At 67.1% G+C, this 13496-nt stretch overlaps 1 protein-coding gene across 1 annotated transcript in view; it reads left to right on the top strand.

Annotated features, from left to right (window-relative positions):
- AHNAK2 (AHNAK nucleoprotein 2) overlaps window positions 1–13496 on the top strand; it is a 34009-nt gene that overhangs the window by 5686 nt on the left and 14827 nt on the right. The window contains 8 exon segments of the mRNA XM_054567704.1: window positions 7082–7137; window positions 7237–7329; window positions 7748–7849; window positions 8610–8781; window positions 8999–9183; window positions 9286–9615; window positions 10447–11613; window positions 12082–13044. Coding sequence (XP_054423679.1) covers window positions 7082–7137; window positions 7237–7329; window positions 7748–7849; window positions 8610–8781; window positions 8999–9183; window positions 9286–9615; window positions 10447–11613; window positions 12082–13044 — 3068 coding nt within the window.

The following is a 13496-nucleotide window of genomic DNA, read 5'->3' as shown; positions in this document are numbered from 1 at the left end:
GGACCCTCAGCGGTGCCGGCTTGCCCCTCGACCTGCTCGTGGGGTGCAAGTGCCACAGCCAGGGGCCCCCGCCCACAAGGCCGTGGGGCGCAGGGTGCGGCAACCCTGGTTTCCCGCAGATGTGTGCAGTGTGCAGCTTGCGCCGTCTTGCCGGGGCCTGCCGGGCCTGCCAGCGCTCCCGGACCTGGGAGGGGCCTGTGTGCCTGGGGTCGGGGTTGAGTCCCGGAGGGCGGCAGAGGAGGGCGGCAGGAGGCAGCAGGTCAGGCAGGCTGAACTCTTGGGGGGTTCAGGACGTGGGGTCTTTAGACTCAAGGGCGTGTTCCTCAACCTCCACTTACGCACAGCCGACGCTGTTTAACACGTGGGTTCTGGGGCTCCGCTGGTACCGCACTGCAAGTGGCTGGGGCGGCTGAGTTGGGGCTGAGAGAGCTGCAGGGGTCAGGCAAGTAGGTGGTGGCCCAGGCCACTGCCCCAGGGCCACGTGCGTGGGCCCGGCCCCGCCCGGCTCCGGCCTCGGTGGCCCCGGTTGCGGGAGGGGCTGGCGGTGCCCCGGGCAGGGGTCTCGGCACAGGCCCCAAGTCCCCAGACAGAGTCTGGGCAGGGGTCTGTGCGTGGGTGAGGTCCCTGCAGGAAGGGCAGCTACAGGGGGACGGAGGCAGGGGGCCTGTGTGCAGCCTGCCTGGGGGGTCCTGTCCCACCTCTCAGTCTGTACGGCAGGACCGGACGGGACCGGACGGGACCGGACTGCACTGGGCAGGACCGGGCTGGGCGGGGCCCAGTGGGTGGTGGTGACTCAGACAACCCCGTGCCGGGCGGTGTTTCCTCCCCGCAGTCAGCTGCTCGGGCCGGGGGACTCTGGGGGAGGGGCGGCCCCAGCTCTTAGAAGCAGAGCGGGAGGGGCCTGGCTCCGCTCGCAGCCCACTCCCTCCAGTGGGCCTGGGCCAGCCTGGGAGGAGGCTGGCGGGTGGGGCAGTGGAGGGAGGGCGGGACCCGGGAGGGCAGCTGGGCGAGCCAGGAGCCTGGGACCTTCACTTCTGGGCAAGTCAGGAGGACTCCGGTCCTGGTAAGCAGCTGCAGCTGTCTCCTGGGCCCACCCTGCGCCCTGCCTGCGGACCCCTTTCCGGGCGCAGCCCTAGGCCCCGGCAGGCCTGTGGGGGCTGGGAGGGGGCCTCGGGGCCAGAAGGCAGGGGTGGGCTGGGCATCTCCCTGCCCCTCTGCGCTGCCCCAGCCCCAGCCCCGGGCTGATGTTGGCGGGGCAGGAGTATCAGGTCAGCAGCTCGGCGCGGGCATCCTCAGGGTTGGACCCTGCGTCCTGGAGCGGAGCTGCTCGGACGGTGCCGCTGTCCTTGGTTGGTGCGGGGGGGACCCTGGGGTGTGGAGGGCCATTCCAGGCAGTCCAGGCCCGCTCACCTGCAGGTGCCAGCTGGGCCGTGGGGCCTGCGGTGGTCAGCCACCCCCTCAGGGGTCACGCTAATCCCTTCTGGTTGGATGGGAGTGTGGGGCCACTCCTCGCCCCCTGCCCCCTGGCGTTGGTGGGCTGGCGCGCCCTGCGCTTCAGTGCCGCGGCTGCCACAGGAGGGGTGCTGGGCCCGGTGCCGCCCCGCCCCATGCTCAGAAGTGGACTGCCCCCCAGGCTGGGCAGGCTAGCCTGCACGGGGGACCTGCCCGCTCTTTTCCTTCCTCTGCCCCTCTGCTCCCGTGCTACCATGTACTCTGCACTCGCTGTGTGCTGAGACCTGAGTGCTGGGTGAGCAACGTGTTCCGGGGACCAGGGAGCAGGCAGCGGCCAGAAGCGGGGGCCGGGTGGCTGGGTTGGCGGAGGAACCTGCAAGTGAGGGGTGCAGAGTTGGGCGGAGCAGCGCCGCAGGGGTGAGGGCTGCCGATGGCCGGGCCAGGCTTGGAGAGGCTCCGAGCCATGCTGACCGCCGGCAGCAGCAGCGGCTCTACAGGGGCGCACGGGGAGGGTGTGTGGCAGGGCTGCAGGTGGGTGCGGAGCCCTCGCCCCAGGCCTAGGGGACCCAGGCTGGTTCCCGGAGCCCCGGAGGCTCAGCGGGGGCCTGGCAGTCCCCTGCCCGTAAACATCAGCCACATCCAGGGGGCGGGGCGGGCCCTCGCGGGCTGCTGGCGGCTGCCGCTTCTGGAAGCTGCAAGGTCTTGTGACGAGTCAGCCGGGCCCAGCCCTCTCCTCATCAAGCTCCAGGGCAAGGTGAGGCTTGGGTCCTGGACCCCAAGCCTGAGAGCCGTGTCCCCAAGGGTGAGCCTGCCTCGGGGCTCCCCCCGCGCTGCGCCCGGCCCACGGGGCCCGGGTTCCTGGCCCAGCCACGCCTGTCCCCGCACACCCCGCCGGCCTCTCAGGCCACCTCCTGGGCCCTCCAGGCAGCTCTCCTCCACCGTCTCCGCTCCCCAGGCCCGCCTTTGCCCTGGTAACGTGCAAACGCACTCGACCGCAACGTGCTCCCCTCACCTGGACCCACTTGGAGGAGGGTGCTGGGCCCCAGGGGTGGCTAAATGCAATCTTGGGTTTTGTTTAAGCAAAACTGCCCCACCCGCAGAACGCCCACTTGGTTGGCACTGCTGGAAGGGTCCCCAGCTTGGTCTGGAGCCTTATAGGCAACTCATTCTGGGCACAGCCCCCTCCGTGTCCCTGTCCCCTGGTCCCCGCACTCTTGGCTCTGCTCCTCCGCCCCCAGGAGACTCCAGTTCCTGGGGGTGCAGCGTTCTGGCTGAAGTGGTGCTCAGCCCCTCTCACCCCAGGTCCCCAGGTCCTCCTCCCCGAGCGTTTCCGGCCTGGCCAGCTGCTGTGTGAGGCTGCGGGGGGCGGGGAGGCGGGGGGGCCCACGCAGGCCAGCCACGCTGGGCCCTGAGCCCTGGGGAAGCGGGAAAGGGCCTTTGGGACCTGGCTCAGCGCATCACCCCTACGTCCCCCTCTAAGTGGGGCTTTGGGGACCTTATCATTATCCGTCATTGTTTGAGGTGACCAGTGGGCCAGGCTGTCCCCAGAGCCTGTCTGTGAGGCCATGGTCGGGGGCTGGGCCAGGCAGGCCTTCGGGACGCCTCCCTGCGCTGGGACTGCGGTGGCCCCCGAGGACGGGACTGGCAGCGTGATGTTCCGGGGGCCCCGGTGCCTCCTTGTCCCTCCAGCGGCCAGGTTGCCGCTGGCCCAGCAGCCCGGTCCTGGCAGGCGGGATTTCCTCCTTCCTGTTTGTGTGCCCCTGGGCCAGGCCAGGGCTCTCCTCCAGGGGCACCGAAGGACCCAGAGCTTACGACAACAGCCGGGCAACTTCCCAGCACCATGGCCTCCCCAAGCCCGCCCTTCGCCCCCGCGGTGGCAGGCTCGCTGCCAGCCGAGGGGGTGGCTGTGACAGTGGACCAGCCCTGCGTGGGGCAGGCCAGCTGCCCCCACCTCAGGTTCCCAGCAGGGCGTGCCCCCAGCTTTCTCTCCCGCCCTGTCGCCCACGAGACTCCCAGGAGCAGGCCCAGGTCGAGCTTCCCAGGGGCCGGGGGCCGCGCGCGGCTCGGGGGCCCTTCCACCACGTTGCCCCCGGAACGCAGCGTCCCCAGCACCTGGCCTGAAACCTCGCCTGTTGGCCCGGCCTCTCCCTTCCCAGGGAGCAGAGCCTCTCTGGGCTCTGCTGCGGCCGCCCCCTCAGAACGGAGCCTGCCTGCTTGTCTGCCCAGGAGGGCGGCCACTGGCCCTTGTTTTGCTCTCTGACTCAGAGCCTCGCTGTGGAGGCTGAGGGAGGGGAGGCGGGTTTCTGGATAGCCAGGAGCTTCCAGACCGCCCACCCCCCTGCGGGGGCTGCCTGCACCCTCCACTGCCCTGGCCCAGCCTGGCCGCGGTCCGCGCCTGCTGGCCAGGCCGCTCTGGGCAAGCGGCTTCCCCTCTGCCAGCCTCGGTTGCCTCGTTGCCTACCCACAGCACACGCACTTTGGGGAAAGGGTGAGGGTCTGGGCGGAACGGGAAGGGAAACCAAGGCCGGAGAGAGCGGGGTCCGCCGCCAGGGTGGGGCGGGCTTCACAGGAGTAGGCTCCGGTCTCCACCCCTCCCCGCCCCCCCCGGCCAGAGCTGGGGCCCGGTTCGCTCTGCGCCCCTGAGCTGCCCCGTGCAGCGCGCAGCGTCCCACGCCCCCGGCCCTGTCCCTTTCCCCGCACCACCCGCTCCCTCGCACGGCCCCCTCTGGTTCCCTGGGTGGGCAGGGTGGCCCTCAGGCATCTGGGGAGATCGAGGCTCAGAGAGGGGCAGGCTTGCCCAGGGTCACAGAGCGAATGGGCTGCAGAGCGGCAGCCAACCCTGGGCTCCCTCCAGGACGGGGACAGGGCGTGCGCAGGCCCCATGCCCGACCCCAGAAACCGCCAGCACTGGGGGTCGCAGGGCTGGAGAGAGCTGTGTTGCTGCCTCTAGCGTTTGGTGCACTTTGGGGCGGGACGGGGCTGGGCATGGCGTGTGGAAGATTTTAGATAAAGGATTTGATTGTTGGATCGCACAGAACTACTCTGATTGTTTTTCCTGCGGGGCTGACAGGGTGTCTCCCTAGGAATGTGTCCAATCTGTCTAGATGTTCAGATTCATTGGCTCAGTGTTTATAATTTCCTTCTTTCAATTTTATGCAGGATTGAAGTTTTTCCTTGAAAAAGGGTACAAATCCTCACTGTGCCACATTTTCCCAAAGCTTGCACACTGGTGGAACCAACACCCGGACGGACAAGCAGACCCGGACGGCCAGGCCCTGGACGCCGGCTGGGGCTGCCTGCCCGTCCGCCCGCGCTGCCCGTGGGCACTTTGTATCCATTTGCTTCACCCTGTGCGATTCCCCAGGACAAGTACTCACGTTGTCCTCATTCCACTGTCGATGGGCATTTGAGCCTTTCTGGGTTCTGGGCACTGAAATAGTTCCAGGAGGACATTTTTGTGCCCGTCTCTTGGCGATCGTACGCTTGCCTCTCTGGAGAGCCGGGCGTGGAGCTGCGGGGCCTCAGGCGGGCTCCGGGAGGTGACAGGAGACGCTGCCAGGCCCTTCCAGGGCGCAGGGGCCGGTTCCGCCCAGCCTGCAGCGCGCCGAGCGGGGCGGCACCGCTGGCGCTGGGACGGACTGAGGGTGCCGCGCACCTCTCCGTGTCGGCTGGCTGGCTGGGTGTCTTCGCTGTGGATCCATTGCTTTTCCGATGTTTTCTTGCCTGTTTTTCTGTTGGGTTGCTTGTCTTTCCCTTTCGGTGGGCAGGATTCTTCCGCATTCATATAGGGTGTCGTGTGGTAACAGCCTCGTGTCTCCTCACCAGGCCGGTGGCGTGGCGGTGCAGCCCTCAGGGTGACCGTGGTGGGCGCAGCCTCTCCACTTTAGGCCCTCCGCCAGCTTCTTGTGGAGGCTTTTCATGTCCTGGTTACGAAGTGTTACGAAGTGAACCTTCTGGGAGCTTGATTGTTACGCCATCAACTTCGGCTGCCCAACCCACAGGAAATGCGCCCTCTCTGTAGCAGAGCGGGGGTCGACGTGAATGATTTTCAGTTGGAGACTGGGGTCCCAGCAGCGGTTCCCTAAAGGACCTCCGTCTCCTGCAGCTGACGTCTGTCTGAGTGCTTCTGGGGTCTCTGATCTGTCCCCTGAGCTTTAGTTTGCATTCCCCTTCTGACTAAAGATGATGACGTCTTTTCTTCTGCTTATGGGTCCATCTTTTGGGATGTGTTTGTCCAAATCTTTCCCCTGTTTTTAATTGTTTTGTCTTTTTCTATTCAGCTGTCTTTTTCTATTGAGCTGTAGTTCTGGGTGCCAGTCCTTCGTCAGATACAGGGGTTACATTTTCACTTCCTTGATAACGCCTCTCCGCCCTGGCCGGGTGGCTCGGCAGGTTGGAGTCTCGTCCCAACACGCCAAGGCTGCAGGTTCAACCCCAGTCAGGGCAGAGACGAAAACCAACCAAGGACGCATCAGTAATGGAACAACAAAGCCACCTTCTCCCCACCCCTCCCTAAATTCGGTCGATAAATTAAACAAAAGTGTTTTTAAAAGAATGCTTTTCCAGACCAGAGGTTTTTAATTTTGATGAAATATAATTGATCACATTTTCTTCTATGAGTTACACCTTTTTATCCTGCCTGAGAAAGCTTTGCCTCCTCCAAGTGGCAAAGACTTTCTCCCATGTTTTCTTCTCGTTTAATAGCTTTAGGTTTCATATTTAGCTCTGATTCCCTTGGAGTTTGTTTTTCTTTGTGATGCGAGGCAAGTTTCTGGTCCCCCTGCCCCCCCATGGCCCACAAAGAAATATCTCGTCTACCTGGCACCGTTGCAGAAAAATGTGTTTTCTTTCTAAATTACTCGGCTGCTTTGTGAGAGCCAAGTGGGCTGGCGCAGTGTGGGCCTGCTCCGGGCTTTCTGTCCTCATCTTCCGGTTTACATCACGCGTGCCAGTCCCACTGGGTGCCAGGGAGACACCGAGTGCGACTTCAGCTGCTGCGCAGCCACAGAGACGTGTGAAAGGCCTCTCATGCCGTCTGTCCCCGCCTCAGTCCTGCCGTGAACCCTGCGGAAAAGTCTCAACTCCCAGGCCGTCGCTTGGTTTTAATGCCTGCGGTTTCTATTTCTCCGTGACTGTCACCCTTCATTGATGCCATATATTTTCCAGTGATTCTTGAGCCATGGTTTCCTTTAGCTTTTGAACAAGTTTATGGTAATTGCGGTGCAGTCCGTGCTGAACACCGCCTCCGCGGGCCCTCAGAGACAGCCCCGTCCCCAGCTCTGCTCCTTGGCACGGGCCCTGCTTTCGTGCTCCGTTGCACATCGTGGGGCTCTTGTCAAGTGCTGGACATTATGGGTCACACGTTGCGGCCACCCCGGACGCGGAGTCTGCCCCGGGCTGTGAGCAGCGCCGTGTTCACGTGCGTGTTTGGTCACTGTCTTGCACTAAGTCCGTGGAGGCTGTCACTTTGTCTGGCTCCGCCATCCTGGCTCACAGCCCTCTGACCTGACGTCACAGCCTCTGGGCACCAGGACCAGGCTGTGCCTCCACGGCCCAGTGCCCCCCTGGGCCCCCACCCGCAGGCCCCCCGACCGGCAGGGTGGCCCTGACTCGGCCCTTCTCTCTGCAGGGCCCGGCCGGCAGCTGCAGCCCGGGGTGCCAGACGCAGACGCCGAGGGCCACGCTGTACGTGAGGCTCGGGAGATGCCTGCCTCCTCAACCCCCTCCCCTGGGCCGGGCAGGACCCGCGTGGCCAAGGGTAAACCGATTCTCTCCTCCTGCCAGGTCACCGAGGGGCCCGCGGACGAGATCATCCGGCCGCGGCCACAGGGGTCCTCGCCTGTCTACGAATGCGTGACTGAGGGCTTCGGGATCCCGGTGAGCCCATGGGACAGACACCCACCGGCGGGGGAAGGCTCGGGTGCGGGGCCCTGAGGGGCTGCCTCCCCTTCCGCGTCGCCCTGAACGGGCGACTCTCACACGCGTGTCTGTGCGGCCACGTTGGCCACAGCCCTGGCGATCAGGCGCCCTCTCTGGCTCCTCCCCTCCTCCGCCCACCCTCAGCTTGTGTGTGTGCGCGCGCGCGCGCGTGTGGGGGGCAGGCCGCAGGAGATGGGTGTGTGTGCCATCTCCCGAGAGGAGACATGCAGTGTCCCCACAGCTAAGGAGCTCAGTCCTCTGCGCGCAGCCCCGTGCGGGGGTTCCTGGGCCTTTGAGGTCAGGGTCCTGGCCTCCGACGGGACCCCCATTCCCGGGGCTGGGGCAGGAGGGTGAGCCTCGACCTCTGTGGCTGCAGGAAGACACGCCGAGCAGACGAGCCTCCGCAGGGCGACGGAGGTCCTGGTGGAAGCGGGATTCTGGGGACTCCCGGACGTTTTCCAGGATGAGTCGTACAGAGGTGGGTAAGGCGGGGACTCGGGGCTGCGGCCAGAGCTGGGGGAAGCGGGGCAGGGAGGCTGGCAGCGTGCCCCGCCCCTCGTCAGGCCTGGGCACGGGCTCCCGAAGGCCAGTCCTGGCCTCCCCACAGCCCTGGGTTCCTGCGGGGGAGGGGCCAGACTCCTGGCCAGCGGACCTCGGCGCGCAGACCTCAGCCGCACGCAGGCTAGGCCGCGGCTGCCACACAGGCCCAGACGATGCTTGAGTCTGTGGGCTCCCGGCGAGGTGGGGGCACTGCCCCCCGGGGTGGCCTGTTCTGTCGCCGGCAGCCCTGGCAGTTCTCAAGCTACCCCAAGGCCCCCGCCCCGCCCAGGTCAGGCTGGCCGCGCGACTGCCTGTATTTCTCTCAGCATCTCTGACCCTGCGGGGCTCGAGCGCCAGCTGCCTTGGGGGCGACCTGAGCTCCAGTGTGGAGGACGAGCAGGGGCGATGGTGCGGGAGCCTTTCCCCTTTGCTGGCCAAGCCTCCCGGGCCTGGACGGCTGTGGAGAGGCTGCCCCTGAGTCCTGGCCAGGGGTGGGGGAGACAGGGAAAGGTCATCCACCCGTGAGGCGGCTGCGGCTGGCTCCCTGCACGGCTCGGACACGGCAGCCCAGGCCCGCCTGGCGGGGGCCCTCCCCTCACTCTCTGTCGCCGAACGACGGGCGGGATCTGGGGTCTCTGTCTTCGGGGGGCAGCCCCCAGCGCTGCCGCCCACAGTGGGGCGGGCCTGTGCTTACCAAGGCCCTGCTGTGCTTCTGCCCTGCCCTGCAGGAGGCAACAGAGGTGACGCTGAAGACCGAGGCAGAGGCTGGTGCCAGTGGCTATAGCGTCACGGGTGGCGGAGACCAGGGCATCTTTGTCAAGCAAGTGCTGCAGGGCTCCTCGGCCGCCAGGCTCTTCAGCCTGAGAGAAGGTGCCGTGGCCACCCCACCCCGTGTCCTCAGGGTCCCGTCGGCAGGGCCGTGCCTGGCGGTCAGGATGAGCGCCGCCCTGCTGGGTGCGCCCGCTGTCGCGGGGCGGCTCCCTGGAGGGAAGCCCCGGGCAGCCAGGCGCACGCCCCCTTCAGGGCCCTCCCCTGTGCAAGGGCGGGCCGGGGAGGGCTGAGGCCGGCCTACTCTGTCTATCTCCAGGGGACCAGCTGCTTAGCGCCACCATTTTCTTCGACAACATCAGCTATGAGGATGCTCTCAAAATCCTTCAGTACTCAGAGCCGTACAAGGTCCAGTTCAGGATCAAACGGAAACTTCCGCCCGGCGGGGATGAAGAGTGGGCCTGCAGCACAGCTCAGCACGCCTCAAAGCGCGAGGGGAAGCAGGTGCGGCTGCCGTGGCCCCCGGACCCAGGCCTGGGTGTCCCCTGAGCCCGGGCCTCGGGCCTCTTGAGCTGCCCCCACAGGAGACCCCTCCATGTGTTCCAGGGCGCAGATGTTGCTGACGGGAGCACAGACACCCCAGTGAGGACGGTGGAGGGAGACGGAGACCAGGAGAGACTCATCTCCAAACCCAGGGAGGGCCGGAGCCGGCGGCCGCAGGGGGAGAGGCTCTCCTGGCCCAAGTTCCAAGCCATAAGAAGCAAGCGAGGGCCGCGGAGGTCACACAGCTCCTCGGAGGCCTACGAGAGGGGCACAGTCCTGGACGTGTCCCCCACGAGCTCAGACACAGAGGCCCGGCTCCCGGCAGAGGAGCGGGAGCAGAGGGCAGGGCCCGGCAGCCAGCGGAGGAGGAGGTTCCTGAACCTGCGGTTCAAGGTGGGCTCAGGGGCCGGGCCGTCGCTGGCTGGGCGCTGGGCAGAGGAACCCAGGCGGGGCTGTCCAGGCCAGGGACCCGGAGGAGGCAGGGTCCTGGGATGACATCCAACAGGGCAGGATGGCTGAGCACGCGGCAGGAGAGAGGACGGGGGCAGACACACGGGAGGGGACACCCGCTCTGCATGAGCACCACCACAGAGTGCGGCGACCCGCCATGGAGACCGGCGTGTGGGGCAGGCAGCTGCCCAGACGCCAAAACAAAGGGAAGGAGGAGAAGGTCCAGAGGAGATGAAGCCACAAGGGAAACCCAAAAAGGCACAGATCCCAGGCAGGGCAAGGGGGGCCCCAGGGAGGGAGCGAGGGGCCAGGCCGGGACTGTCGGTGGCGTCTGCGACCCCCGCAGAGGCTGCCGCGCATGGGGCCATGGCTGTCGGACCCGGCCTGAGCACCCACCAGACCGACACCCATGCAGGTTTTCTCAAGAAAAACTGCTAGTGTGTAAGGATGAAGGAGAGCAGGCGAGCAGGGGACATGCCAAAAAGGACAGGCAACAGAGCCATTGAGACGGGACATGGGCCACGGACATGGAGGGACAGGGGCCACAGAAGGTGCACTCGTGGGGAGGAAGCAAGAGAGGAGGCGGGAAGGCAGGACTGAGAGAGGAGACAGCAAAAGCGCGGGCACAGCTCCTGACGAAGGGACGGGAACGGGAAACGTCCGACGACCCAAGGCCAAGGCTGAGCGGGTCGCTCCCTCACGGGGGATGGGGGGGGGAGACAAAGGAGAGGACTCAGAGAAAACAGGAAAAATGTCTTATTGTTGTCAAAACAGAAGGACGGAGAGGGCAGTGATGAAGACGACGGGAAAGCATTCAGACAAACCCGGAGGAAGCCAAATGGAAGACAGAAGGAAGAAAAAATGGAGGTGGATATAGGCCTGGGGGTCAAGGAGGTGGGCGTCCGGGACGGCAAGTTCAAGATGCCCAAGTTCAAGATGCCGTCCTTCGGCGTGTCGGCGGCCGGCAAGCCCCTCGAGGCCTCGGTGGACGTGTCGCTGCCCTCGCTGCAGGCCGACGTGAAGACCAGTGACCTCAGCGTGCAGCTGCCCTCTGCCGACGTGGACGTCAAGGCCGGCGAGCTGGGCGTGAGGCTGCCCGCGGGCCCGCTGCCCGAGGGCCAGCTCCAGGGCCCGGCCGCCGGGGCCGGACTCAAGGGCCACCTGCCCAAGGTGCAGATGCCCAGCATCAAGATGCCGAAAGTGGACTTCAAGGGCCCCCAGGTGGACATCAAGGGGCCCAAGCTGGACGTGAGGGGCGCCAAGGGCGAGGTGACCGGCCCCGACGTGGAGGCGTCGCTGCCCGGCGTGGAGCTGGACATCCAGGCGCCCGGCGCCACGCTGGAGGGCGACGTCGGCCTCGGGGACAAGGAGGGGGCCAGCAAGTTCAAGATGCCCAAGTTCAAGATGCCGTCCTTCGGCGTGTCGGCGGCCGGCAAGCCCCTCGAGGCCTCGGTGGACGTGTCGCTGCCCTCGCTGCAGGCCGACGTGAAGACCAGTGACCTCAGCGTGCAGCTGCCCTCTGCCGACGTGGACGTCAAGGCCGGCGAGCTGGGCGTGAGGCTGCCCGCGGGCCAGCTGCCCGAGGGCCAGCTCCAGGGCCCCGCCGCCGGAGCCGGACTCAAGGGCCACCTGCCCAAGGTGCAGATGCCCAGCATCAAGATGCCGAAAGTGGACTTCAAGGGCCCCCAGGTGGACATCAAGGGGCCCAAGCTGGACGTGAGGGGCGCCAAGGGCGAGGTGACCGGCCCCGACGTGGAGGCGTCGCTGCCCGGCGTGGAGCTGGACATCCAGGCGCCCGGCGCCACGCTGGAGGGCGACGTCGGCCTCGGGGACAAGGAGGGGGCCAGCAAGTTCAAGATGCCCAAGTTCAAGATGCCGTCCTTCGGCGTGTCGGCGGCCGGCAAGGAGCTGGGGACGTCCGTGGACGTGCCGGCGCCCAAGGCCACGGCGGAGGTGAGCCTGCCCGCCGTGGCGGGCGAGGTGCGCGCCCCGGAGGGCGGCGTCCAGCTGCCGTCCGCGGACTTGGAGCTGCCGGGGGCCGAGCTGGAGGTGGCCCTGCCCGAGGGAGAGGTGGCGCTGGGCGAGCTGAAGGGCAGGGCCGACGGGGCCCGGTTCAAGGGCCACCTGCCCAAGGTGCAGATGCCCAGCATCAAGATGCCCAAGGTGGACATCAAGGGCCCCCAGGTGGACATCAAGGGGCCGAAGCTGGACGTGAGGGGCGCCAAGGGCGAGCTGACCGGCCCCGACGTGGAGGCGTCGCTGCCCGGCGTGGAGCTGGACATCCAGGCGCCCGGCGCCACGCTGGAGGGCGACGTCGGCCTCGGGGACAAGGAGGGGGCCAGCAAGTTCAAGATGCCCAAGTTCAAGATGCCGTCCTTCGGCGTGTCGGCGGCCGGCAAGCCCCTCGAGGCCTCGGTGGACGTGTCGCTGCCCTCGCTGCAGGCCGACGTGAAGACCAGTGACCTCAGCGTGCAGCTGCCCTCTGCCGACGTGGACGTCAAGGCCGGCGAGCTGGGCGTGAGGCTGCCCGCGGGCCAGCTGCCCGAGGGCCAGCTCCAGGGCCCCGCCGCCGGAGCCGGACTCAAGGGCCACCTGCCCAAGGTGCAGATGCCCAGCATCAAGATGCCGAAAGTGGACTTCAAGGGCCCCCAGGTGGACATCAAGGGGCCCAAGCTGGACGTGAGGGGCGCCAAGGGCGAGGTGACCGGCCCCGACGTGGAGGCGTCGCTGCCCGGCGTGGAGCTGGACATCCAGGCGCCCGGCGCCACGCTGGAGGGCGACGTCGGCCTCGGGGACAAGGAGGGGGCCAGCAAGTTCAAGATGCCCAAGTTCAAGATGCCGTCCTTCGGCGTGTCGGCGGCCGGCAAGCCCCTCGAGGCCTCGGTGGACGTGTCGCTGCCCTCGCTGCAGGCCGACGTGAAGACCAGTGACCTCAGCGTGCAGCTGCCCTCTGCCGACGTGGACGTCAAGGCCGGCGAGCTGGGCGTGAGGCTGCCCGCGGGCCAGCTGCCCGAGGGCCAGCTCCAGGGCCCCGCCGCCGGAGCCGGACTCAAGGGCCACCTGCCCAAGGTGCAGATGCCCAGCATCAAGATGCCGAAAGTGGACTTCAAGGGCCCCCAGGTGGACATCAAGGGGCCCAAGCTGGACGTGAGGGGCGCCAAGGGCGAGCTGACCGGCCCCGACGTGGAGGCGTCGCTGCCCGGCGTGGAGCTGGACATCCAGGCGCCCGGCGCCACGCTGGAGGGCGACGTCGGCCTCGGGGACAAGGAGGGGGCCAGCAAGTTCAAGATGCCCAAGTTCAAGATGCCGTCCTTCGGCGTGTCGGCGGCCGGCAAGGAGCTGGGGACGTCCGTGGACGTGCCGGCGCCCAAGGCCACGGCGGAGGTGAGCCTGCCCGCCGTGGCGGGCGAGGTGCGCGCCCCGGAGGGCGGCGTCCAGCTGCCGTCCGCGGACTTGGAGCTGCCGGGGGCCGAGCTGGAGGTGGCCCTGCCCGAGGGAGAGGTGGCGCTGGGCGAGCTGAAGGGCAGGGCCGACGGGGCCCGGTTCAAGGGCCACCTGCCCAAGGTGCAGATGCCCAGCATCAAGATGCCCAAGGTGGACATCAAGGGCCCCCAGGTGGACATCAAGGGGCCGAAGCTGGACGTGAGGGGCGCCAAGGGCGAGCTGACCGGCCCCGACGTGGAGGCGTCGCTGCCCGGCGTGGAGCTGGACATCCAGGCGCCCGGCGCCACGCTGGAGGGCGACGTTGGCCACGGGGACAAGGAGGGGGCCAGCAAGTTCAAGATGCCCAAGTTCAAGATGCCGTCCTTCGGCGTGTCGGCGGC

The sequence above is a fragment of the Pteronotus mesoamericanus genome, unplaced genomic scaffold, assembly GCF_021234165.1.
Source record: "Pteronotus mesoamericanus isolate MK-2021 breed Mesoamerican mustached bat unplaced genomic scaffold, CSHL_Meso_final contig_192, whole genome shotgun sequence".
NCBI classification, from domain to species: domain Eukaryota; kingdom Metazoa; phylum Chordata; class Mammalia; order Chiroptera; family Mormoopidae; genus Pteronotus; species Pteronotus mesoamericanus.
The sequence above is the reverse complement of the archived record's forward strand: the minus strand, read 5'-3'. Positions and strand labels throughout refer to the sequence as shown.